At 43.9% G+C, this 10,981-nt stretch overlaps 1 protein-coding gene across 2 annotated transcripts; it reads left to right on the forward strand.

The window, feature by feature from the left end:
- The first annotated feature begins 457 nt into the window (after positions 1 to 457).
- Positions 458 to 10,578, forward strand: ppp4r2b (protein phosphatase 4, regulatory subunit 2b). 2 transcript variants are annotated; one of them, XM_064304686.1, is made up of 9 exons: positions 458 to 618; positions 1,474 to 1,555; positions 5,078 to 5,248; positions 5,631 to 5,724; positions 6,393 to 6,430; positions 6,898 to 6,972; positions 7,140 to 7,280; positions 8,215 to 8,510; positions 8,836 to 10,578. In XM_064304686.1, exons 1-9 carry the CDS (start codon positions 561 to 563, stop codon positions 9,183 to 9,185), a joined length of 1,305 nt encoding a protein of 434 aa, XP_064160756.1. In that variant the 5' UTR covers positions 458 to 560; the 3' UTR covers positions 9,186 to 10,578. The 2 variants fall into 2 exon arrangements, with proteins under 2 accessions (XP_064160756.1, XP_064160757.1); XM_064304687.1 differs by lacking the exon at positions 458 to 618 and adding an exon at positions 642 to 1,240.
- Positions 10,579 to 10,981: the final 403 nt, after the last annotated feature.

Below are 10,981 nucleotides of genomic sequence, written 5' to 3' on the forward strand. Positions count from 1 at the left end.
TATATTTATATAATACTTTTTTTCAAATTCTTATTGCATTTATGGACACAAAAACAATGCGTTCAAACAAAATAACAAAATCACAGTAAATATGGTCAACAGTGAAACGACAGACATATTTTCATAGTATTTTGGAATAAGGGCAATTCCAAAAATAGGTGCAATACTGTTTCCGGAGATGATTCACAGAAAGAGCAATTAACATTTATGTTTGCTGTAAAAAAAATAAAAAAAATAGGTAATGGTTAACTAGGTAGAATTTATTAATTATCTTTTAAGACACTTCTTTTATATTAATAACCAGCAAATATTTTGGCAACAGCCAAGCTTTTTCCCAGCAAACATTCTCCACAAACTGATTCCAAGAACACGCAACATGTGGAAGAGAGACTATTTCTTTTTGTAATAAAGCTCGTATTGCCTTGTTGCGTACCTAAACAGTTTGTTGTAACCAGGCTGCACTTGGGTAGTGACATCACGGGCGCCATATTGAAGTGCTGATTTTTTTGTGTCTCGAACGGTGCTGCCAGCTTTCTGTTTCCTGTTGGACTCAGGAGGAGATGGACAGAGAAAACACCACAAACATGGAAATCGACACGCTTTTGGAGGCTCTGAAAGGTTGATAGACGTGCCTTGGTCGTTAACTAGTACTCGGGGAAAGTGAGAGTTTGCGTTGTGTGAAATTGTTTAGAATTTCAACGCAGTTCCCAGACTAATGTAGTTGCTAGCTAGCTGGCTAGCTGAGGTGTTGAATGCTTCTGTTAGCTAGATCGCTATTTAGCTAATAGTAACGAAGCTACATGTAATTAAATATAACATCCGAGTTCTGAAACACTATTGGTGATTACCCGTAGTGATGGCAGTTGTTTTACATTAGTGAGAGTATTACGATCTGCCCTTTATCCCTGAAGCCGGTAACGTTCGCTAACATTGCCTTGCTAGCAAGCTAGCTAACTAGCATGTATTTTTCAACGTTTCTTATTCGCTAACGAACGTTAGCTCAGTATGGTTAGCTAAATTAGCTTGTTAGCTTCATAGCTAACGTTAGCTGGTTGGCTAACTGTTAGCTAGGTATATGGCATGATAAAATTGGCTAACGTTTTCAGTGCTAATGGTAGACAGTTGTTTAGCTATTTGTAGGCTTTCCCCAAAACTAGTCGAGTGTTTAACCATGTAGCTCTAACAATAGCCAGTTAATCGCTTTTGATCGAGATGAAGTCGGGAAATTGTGGAACGTTGGGTAGGTAATATACATTTTGTTAGTGCTGGCTAAACTGATAGTTTGTAATTAGCTTGCTAGTTGGCTCTTTAGCTAGCTAATGTTTCCGTCTTGGCTAGCTGGCGAGCTAACTTTTTTCCACTACAGACAAGGCATACATGATTGAGCTAACGTTAAACTGTAGCTATGGTGCTTCCGTTTTCTTTTCTAAATTAGTGCCTAACCGTTGAATATGTCAATTTACTCCAATGCAGATTTCGATAAGAAAGGGAAGAAAGACGTGTGCCCCGTTTTGGACCAGTTTTTGTGCCATGTTGCGAAGACCGGAGAGACGATGTAAGTATTTAGATATAGCTCGTTTATCGCAGGTCGTTCCTACGTTAGGCCTGTTTACGTCTCCAGAGTAGGGAATGGAACACGCTCTCCTGGTTGTACGGCGAGCTTGTGAGTATGCACGTATTTAGCTAGTTCCAATAGTCGCCACCACTTTTGCACGGCGACTCCCTTGCAGTTTATAAAATGCATGATTTGTGCAATCATACTACTAAAATCATAGTTTCTTAAATGAGACGCACGACAGAAGCACACAAACGCATGTAACAAGTTTGCATTTAGTTCTAACGGGAAACAAAGAAAGTTAGCTCACTTAATTTCATGACTTGTGGACATTGACATTGTATGCACAATCCCAGCAGCGAATGAAACCATCGAATAGCAAGTTCATGTCGTAGTATGGCAATTGTTTGTCATTACTTTTCTGATATCTTAACACCTCAAGGTTTTTTTGTACAAATATTGTAACCCTAAATAGCAACACCTACTGTGAATCTCTGGTCGTGTTACTATGTTTATTCAAGAGTTTTAAAAAAAATATATACAAAGATTGAGACGTGCCAAATTGACAGGTGCAGTAATTCAGGTGTTGTTTGTTCGAGTTTTGGACAACACTTGCTGTTCGGGATGTGAAGATTTGTTGGCTAAATCATACTGGTGTTCTCTTATGGCTCTCGGGGATTTAACCACCGGTTTGTGACTTTGGTTTTAAAAGTAACCTTGCATATTGCATGGCCATTTAGGTATTTTGACAGTCATAGTAAACCTTGACATGAACTAAAATCTTCGGATTTTTAGACTCCGCTTTGAATGTTTATAATAATAAATTATTTTGAGCCTAGTGTGGTCCATGTCAATTATGTTGACAGCATTCATAAAATAGCCTTGTTTGTGTGACATCCTGTTTAATACCATCTTCATTTAAAAATTCTTCACATGCTTAGGCTTTCTCCAGAAATTAACGGCCTACCTGCCCTTTAAGCAAATCAGTTACCGCAACTATTTATAAAAGTCTTAAGTCTTTAAAAAGTTGTGTCACTTGGCCTAATGAGATATGCCTGACAACCTCTCCATAGCCTGCTGGATTCGCACATTCAAATGTAAGAGCCTGAACTAAACTTACTCTGATAAGGGTGGCCCAAACTTACACTAGGGTGGAGTTGATTATGCAAGCCTATTCTAGAGTGGCTCTATGAGCTAGGTATTTATGTAACACTGCATCTGCATGTGCGTACCGGTCTAATGCTCTGTTTTGAGGCAAATAATTGTTGTTTTTTTTCTTCTTTATTCACAATTGGTCACTTCTCACCCCAGTACTCACTTTTATAGTTTGATTTAATATTTCCTGTCTAGTACAGATTGTAGTAGGCTTGCTCCTGAAAGTTGTGAGTTGGTTTCTGCTCTTATGGTCCTTATAGTTTGATGTTCATGTCTTTTGTCACTTATTTACCTCTCTTTTTACCTGTTGAGGCAAATACATTCAGTGTAGTCTTTTTCCCCCCCTTTAATTGTCCCACAGTTTCTGTCCATTCACTTGTCCTCAGTCAGATGAAGGAAGTGAAATCTCGAGACACAGGCTAGCTTATGTCACCCCAGACCACAGTATTTTAATTATTATTAAAGTTAACTCAGCATTTATTGTTTAAGTACTGGTATTTTTTCTCAAAATAAATGGGCATTTCTTTGTTACTTTCAGTTTCGACATTCCTTAGCTCAACATTTTACTACCTTTCAATTTAAATTGTGCCTATTAGGATAGGGGACAAGCTGCATAATGCATTTGGATAGTTTAGCCCAGTTCCATTTCCAGTTCATGTTAGGATTAATGTATTATGCCCTGGGTAAATATCTCGTATCCTGATTTTTTTAAAATTTTCTTCCCATGAACCAAGAATGTTGAGTTAATGTTTCATCACCATTTGTTACATCTCCACTAGGCTCCTGTACATAGGACATTACTGGTGTTTTCATCTTTTTGGTTTATCATTTGTGTTGCAGTTCAATAGAATGCCTCAGTGGTGATGTGTTTTTGTAGGGCAAACCCGAAAGTTTCTTCTGCCATGGGTTCCCTTGGTGTATTTCAAATGCTTGTTTCCCATAGGGATTTTGATTGAATTTCAGTTCGATCATGAATCTGGTCCCACAACTTAATTGTTAAGGACTAACCCTTGAAGTGTGTGCACTCTGATTATCTAATTAAGCGCTCTTATTTTTTCTTATTTTTCTCTTATGAATTCTTAAGCTGTATTTTCGTCTTTGCTGTAAACTAAATTTAGCTTGGAACAATGAAGTTAAAGTTAGGTTTGTTTGTATGGAGAGTGCAATGGCCCAGATCTTATTGGAGTTGTGCTTAGGAAGATGATGGAACATCTCTCTTGATGGAGTGGTATGGTAGTTTTCCCTCAGTCTATGAGTATGTCCCAGAAATCTTGCATCAGTGAAAAGGAGCATTAAGTTTATTAGCATGGGGTGTAAAATCTGTGTTATTTTATGCTAAATAATATGTTTTATTGTAAGTACTCTAAAGTTGTTGCATATTTAATATATAGCAGAGAATCTCATGTTCAAAGGCATATCCGAATAGAAACAACGTTACATTACATTGCAATGGCAATGAAAGTCCTTCCTAGGAATCAAACCTGTGACCTTTTGGTTACAAGACCAGCTCCTTACCCGTTATACTGCACTGCCGCCCACACGCTAAATAAGCAGCTGGCCCAAAGGTATTTACACTATCCATGGTAGAACTTAATCGTTTTTCTGCCTTATCAAAGTCCAAAAGGAGTGATCTGACTGTTGTAAATGACAAGTCCCATTTTGGCGGATGCCGCTGTGTTCAGATGTAGAATTTGTTCGAGCTGGACTTCATATGGGAGTGACACTTACAAACAGATGGCATTTGCTCTATTGTTTTCTAGTGCTCCCCCCTCCCCAAACATTGATTAACAGGATGCCCCAGTCCTGCCTTTTTAGGCCTGTATTGTCTGTTTGAACGGGTTCCATCTGCACTTTGTTGCCAGGGCAGTCTGCCTGTGTATTTTGTTGATGGCACTCTAGATGACCTAAAGCATTTCCTCTGAAATAAACTGTGGACTTGCTTGTGTAACACCACTTTGGCCTGTGAATAGCCTTTGCAAATGTCATATTAAATGTACTGTCATAAATATCTGCAGTTCTGTATTTGCCCTTTGAAAGGTTGCTTTAACGCCTCAAACATGCATGCTGTTATGAAGTCAGCCATGTTTATTTGTTTACTTCCTGTTCCCTAAACTAATAGAACCGACCTGAGAGAGTACAGTATGTGCTGTGTATGGTTTAAGGCCTCTTGGACTGGTGTTTTACTGTGTCTGGTATCTCCCTAAAATTCCATGGGTGCTTTTTTATTTTTTATTTCTGCTCTTCCATTTTGGATTATTAATGAGCACAAACTAGCTACAGCTTAACTACTTTTTGGGTTAGACCATTACCACTTCGATTAAGTTTGAAAAGAGCGACTTGCTTATGTGCGGTTTCCTGCCTCCCCAGGATTCAGTGGTCACAGTTTAAAAGCTATTTCCTCTTCAAACTGGAGAAGGTGATGGATGATTTTCGAGCTTCGGCCCCAGAGCAGAGGGGGCCAGCCAATCCGAACGTCGAGTGCATTCCTTTTGAAGAGATGAAGGAGAGGATACTCAAAATAGTGAATGGCTACAATGGGTGAGTCGCCTCGCTATGAAAGAAACGTTAAATGGCAGGAATTGTCCCCAAATGTGGGTTAACTGTCCCTCCGCAACGATTACTGTCCCTGTTGATCGGTGTCTGAAGCTGAAGGTTATCTGTCTGACTGACGGCGCTCATCTTGATGCAATGGCGCCATCTGCTGACGGTGTCTCAGAGGTTGAAAAGCACGATGGTTTTGAGCTTGCTGTCATCGCACAAGGTTTACGGAGCACAGTTCCTCAGCGTCTGCAATTTAAAATCGCAATTTACGACGCAGTTTCTCGGCCTTACGCTCGCGCTATAAAAGCCGCAAAGTAATACGATTCTTTCTGCACCACAGGTTTTATGTTATTGAATTTCTGATTTCTTCTCGACCCAGAATCCCTTTCACCATCCAGCGCCTGTGCGAGCTGCTGACGGAGCCCAGGAGGAACTACACGGGGACGGACAAGTTTCTACGGGGGGTGGAGAAGGTGAGCTCGGTCTCCTCGGGTCAGGTGATGTCCCACCCCGTATAATCACAGGTGGTGGGGAAAAAATTTGAAACATCCTTCTAAAATGAATCATGAAGAAAGGGAAGGAGCAGCCCTTGAACTGCAGCAGTTGAATGTGTATTGATTTTTTAGAAGGCTGTCAAATGCTTATAGGGCTGATAGACAAACAGAGAATACTGCGATTATTGAATACCTGAAGGATAATCTTGTTCTTTTTAAATCAAACTTTGCACTAGAAAACTTTGAGTGTGTGGAGAACATTGAAATAAAGGGAACTTTAATGGAAACTATGGACTGGAATGTAGATATCAGAACATGGAATGTTCTCTGTAAATGTCAGAATATAATCTCTGGCAGGTGGCAGCCTTTCATGATAGCCTCTGTTATTAACAAATAGAAGGCTATGCAGTCTTCTTTTAGGTAATGTCATCTGTTGCATTGAACACATTCAGCTTGTTAATTATTTGAGTGCAATTATGAGTGAAAGGTATAGCAATTTTTTATGCATGAAATTTAGTGACAGGTGCAGTGTCAGTTTGCATTTAAAGATTATATCCATGAGAATAGACTACTTTAAGGTGCTGTGGGCAGGTAGTCTGCGAGGTGTCTGTTGAGCTGTAATAAGCTGTTGAATCCTTGTTTTACAGAACGTGATGGTGGTCAGCTGTGTTTACCCCACGTCTGAGTAAGTGAACACCGAGCACACACGCGCTTGTGAAGATCCTGCCAACCGAACGCTCCTCGCAGACCGCACGCAATCAATGCTAATTCCCCTGTGATCCCGCCGCGTTTGTCTCGTGTTTGATGATCGCGCCGCTCTTGTGTAAACGCGCACGTCCTGCCCCTAAGGCTGCGGGTTTTACAGGCGCTTGGCTCTTAAGTGTGGGCCCGTGCTGTCGGGTGATTTGTGTTTTCCCCATTGTCGCTCAGCCTGTGGAGGGAGGAAAAAAAAAAAAGGTGTTATTTCTGGGCGAATATGCATTACAAATCTTAGCCTTTTTACTGCCTGTTGTGAGCAATACCGCTTAGCTTATGTAACGCTCCTGAGCCTGTGCTAAGCTCCCCTGAGCCTTTCATCAATTGGTGTGAAGAAGCAGGCGTGTTAAATCACCTGCACTTGTTGATTTTAAGACTTGTTTTCCTGTTCTGAAGGAAAAATGGATCCACCACTGTGAACCGGATGAACGGGGTCATGTTTCCCGGGAACTCGTCGACTTATTCAGACAGGTGAGAAGAGTAGGCCCGGTTTAGGGAAAGCACTGAGACTCCAGACACCTTTCAGAAGAAGCCTTTGATTCGTGTGCTGGGTCTGTCACTATGAGGAAGCAGCTTGTGTGCTGAGACTGGACACTTTATTCCTTTTTGTTTTTACTTTTTTTTTTTTTTTTTTGAAGGAATGTGAACGGGCCAGGCACACCCAGACCACTCAACCGACCAAAGCTCTCCCTCTCCAGCTCGCTGGCCACGAACGGCCTTCCGGACAGTACGGAAAACAAGGCGCCGGCCACAGAGATGGGAGACGGCAGCCCTCTCAGGTACAGCACAGTCACGCTCGCCATTCTCACCATGGTACAGCACAGTCACCATCGCCATTCTCACCATGGTACAGCACAGTCACCATCGCCATTCTCACCATGGCTACAGCACAGTCACCATCGCCATTCTCACCATGGTACAGCACAGTCACCCTCGCCATTCTCGCCATGGCTACAGCACAGTCACCATCGCCATTCTCACCATGGTACAGCACAGTCACCCTCGCCATTCTCGCCATGGTACAGCACAGTCACCCTCGCCATTCTCGCCATGGCTACAGCACAGTCACCCTCGCCATTCTCACCATGGCTACAGCACAGTCACCCTCGCCATTCTCACCATGGTACAGCACAGTCACCATCGCCATTCTCACCATGGTACAGCACAGTCACCATCGCCATTCTCACCATGGTACAGCACAGTCACCATCGCCATTCTCACCATGGTACAGCACAGTCACCCTCGCCATTCTCACCATGGTACAGCACAGTCACCATCGCCATTCTCACCATGGCTACAGCGGGAAGAGGCTGCAAAATGCCTGTAAACAGAGCTTATGCCTCAGCACTACTGTCCACATCTCTTACAGTACCTGCAAAATGCAGGAACAGAAGTGAGCTTTACTCATGCCACTGACCGATTTAGGCTTGACACCGATTTGTGTTTTTGCCCCCCTTTAAAGTGTTTTTCACAGTTGAGCAAAATTATGAATAATATGAATTCTGAACCCTCGAATGGCAATGACAAGCATATTAAAGGCAAGGGATGGGGGAGTGTTTTGGTTTTGTTTGTTTAACTGGAGCTGTAGGAAGATATAATTAACTTGCTAATGTGGCTTGATATGTCAGGTGTAAGTTAGCTGGTGATTTATGAGAAGCAGGAACAGAATTGATTGTGTGTGTGTGTGTGTGTGTGTGTGTGTGTGTTGCGCAGCGATTCGTCCGTGTCAGAAGGAGACGGCACCCCGGGGGGCCCTCTGAAGAACAAACACCAGGAGGACGAGGACGCCATGGAGGCCGAGCAGCACGAGGTCAAGAGGCTCAAGTTCGACAGAGACGAGGACGACGAGGACGACGACGAGGAAGAGGAAGGGGGGAAGGAGGCGGCCTGTCCCGCCCAAGCAGAGAGCTCGTCGGAAATGCCCGAGGAGGCGGAGTCTTCCTCCGACGTGCGCGAGGAGGGCGAGAAGAACAGCGAAGCGGCCAGCAGCGTCACGTCTGAAGACCAGGGTAGGGTTTCGCTCGTGTGTGTGTGTGTGTGTGTGTGTGGGGTGTGTGTGTGTGTGTGTGGGGTGTGTGTGTGTGTGTGAGGGGTGTGTGTGTGTGTAGGGTTTGTGTGTGTGTGAGGGGTGTGAGTGTGAGTGTGGTGTGAGTGTGAGTGTGAGTGTGAGTGTGAGTGTGAGTGTGAGTGTGAGTGTGTGTGTGTGTGTGTGTGTGTGTGTGTGTGTGTGTGTGTGAGTGTGTTCAGACAGACAGGTGCATGCTGCATGGGGAAAACAGAGCAGCTTCTGAGATGATGGTGTAGCGTCTCACCGCCCCTGCGTTCTCCCCTCAGAGCCCTCCAGCACGCAGACGGAGCCCTCCTCAGGAGGCAGCCGGGAGGAGGAGGAGGCGGCGGAGAGGGAGGTGTCCTCGGCCTCGGCGGAGGCGGCGGCGCAGGAGGAGGGCGGGGAGATGGACCAGTCCCAGCAGCCGGCCCCGGCGGACAGCTCTCCCAGCCCCGAGGCTCAGGAGGGGAGCGAGGCGGGAGACCCGGTCAGCAGCAGCAGCAGCAGCAGCAGCGAGGACAGCGCGTCCGGAGAGCCCGGCTCCTCCAGCAGTACGCCCGAGTCGGCAGCAGAGGGCGCCGCCGAGAGCGGCACGCACGTCGCGGACACCTGCGAGGAGCCCATGGAGCAAGACTAGCGACGCTCCCTCCACTTTATACACTGTATCAGACAGCAGCCGCGAGATCCATGTAAAAAAACAAAAAAAAAACAAACAGTGGACCTTTAGTTTCCATGGAGAGGGCTGCCCTTCTACGGGCTCCCTGAGGGTTGGTTGGAACCCCAGCCCCCGCCTCCAGAAGGCCACTCGTCGGTGGTTTGTGTATAGATTTTTTTTCTCTTTTTTTTTTTTTTGCAATTTAAAATGTTTTCCAACTGGAAAGTCGTTATTTTGACAGTAATTTTTTTGAAGCTCATGACATTTGTTTCCATGCAGGCCTTCTTTCTGTTCCCGGCAGGTTTTTCCACTCGGTCGTCCTTTCAGCATTTGTCACTTTGGGTGTGTGTACCTCTTCGTTTGTACGAAAAAAAAAAGAGAGAGGAAAAATAAGCTGCCTGGATGCCTCCATTTCACATCGTGGTTCTCCGGTTCTGTGGGTTTGTGTGCGTCAGGAGTACCGGTGTGCGGGCGGGGTTGGGTTTGGGTGGGAGGGTGGGGGTTCTTGGGGGAGGGGTGGGAGGCCACTGTCCCCTGACCAGTTAACCCCTGTGTGTTTTCACCACTCTCAGACCAGGATTAGAACACATTCCAGGAGCGCTGCTTGGTCTGAGCACCCGGAGACGCTCCCCGCGCTGACCAGAGATGCAGCTTCCGCCCGCTAAGTGCTCGAAAACATGACTGATTTTATTTCCCAGAGGCGTTTTGTTTTACTCGAGTTTCGGTTGTAGCGTGAATGCTTTATTTTTTTGTTTTTGTTTTTTTTTTTAGGTTTGTATATTTGCATCCATTAGAGAATGTTTGATTTTTTGGGTGTCCCAGAATTGCGTCTCTCTTCACACTAGCTCCCCCTTCTCTCCTTTTTTATGCGCAGGTCATCATCGCAAAAAAATTACACTGCTTGATTGCATCAGATGGCAATCTGACATAGTAACTTTACCTTGTACAAGAGTCAGATACAAGATATATCATTTTGGGGTGCATTGAACCACCGTAATTTATATGAACTTTTCAACCGAATGACCTATTTTTTTGAACATACTTTTTTGGCAGCCAGTTATTCTTAGCTATGTAATGCCAGCTGAAAGCACAAAGATTGCTTTACTCACCTTTCTCAACTGTCACATTGAATACCAAGTTCTTTCACGTACAAATACCCAGACAAAGACACTGGCTGCCAAATTTGTACCCGTTTCTGCAACTGTACTTTTTTGATATTTAGAATTTTTAAATTTCTGTAAAGTAGATTTTGTAGATTGTAATAAGTGTTCACTGCCTTTGTGAAACGGTATATAATTGTATAATTTCTGTGTAAACTGAATGCTTGGGCTTTCAATACAGTATTCATATAAAGCAATAAATGTCAATGTTCTAATTATGGGTATTCCGCTCTTATTTGTGTGTGAACTTGCCGCCTGTAAAAAAGCATGAAATGACAAGTCTGTATGTGAGGATCTGGGTCTGTTTATGCTGGGCAGATGGTAATTTTCCTGACACGCTGTTGTCAAAAGCTATATTCCAGTAATACTGAAATCCTCATTAATATTCCCTGATAATCGTAGACATTTTCTCGCCAATGCGTTGTCTGCACTGAGCGCTGAGGTGCATGTCTGTGTACTGAACATCAGTCTCGCACTGTCTGACTCATTGCTGCGTGTTAAGTGGCAGGTTTCGCCTGAATATATTCTGTGGGACATTAACTTGGGAAAAGTAGATTTTTATGAATTGTGTGATGCCTTGAAATAAGTTTGAGACTATTGTTGGGGTGCATCTGGTTT

The sequence above is a fragment of the Anguilla rostrata genome, chromosome 13 (genome assembly GCF_018555375.3).
Source record: "Anguilla rostrata isolate EN2019 chromosome 13, ASM1855537v3, whole genome shotgun sequence".
In the NCBI taxonomy this organism is placed as follows: domain Eukaryota; kingdom Metazoa; phylum Chordata; class Actinopteri; order Anguilliformes; family Anguillidae; genus Anguilla; species Anguilla rostrata.

Coding starts and splice junctions, on each gene's coding strand:
- ppp4r2b (XM_064304686.1), top strand. CDS start 561: ATGGACAGAGAAAACACCACAAACATGGAAATCGACACGCTTTTGGAG. Junction 1,556..5,077: donor GCGAAGACCGGAGAGACGAT/GTAAGTATTTAG, acceptor CTGCCTCCCCAG/GATTCAGTGGTCACAGTTTA. Junction 8,511..8,835: donor CGTCACGTCTGAAGACCAGG/GTAGGGTTTCGC, acceptor TTCTCCCCTCAG/AGCCCTCCAGCACGCAGACG.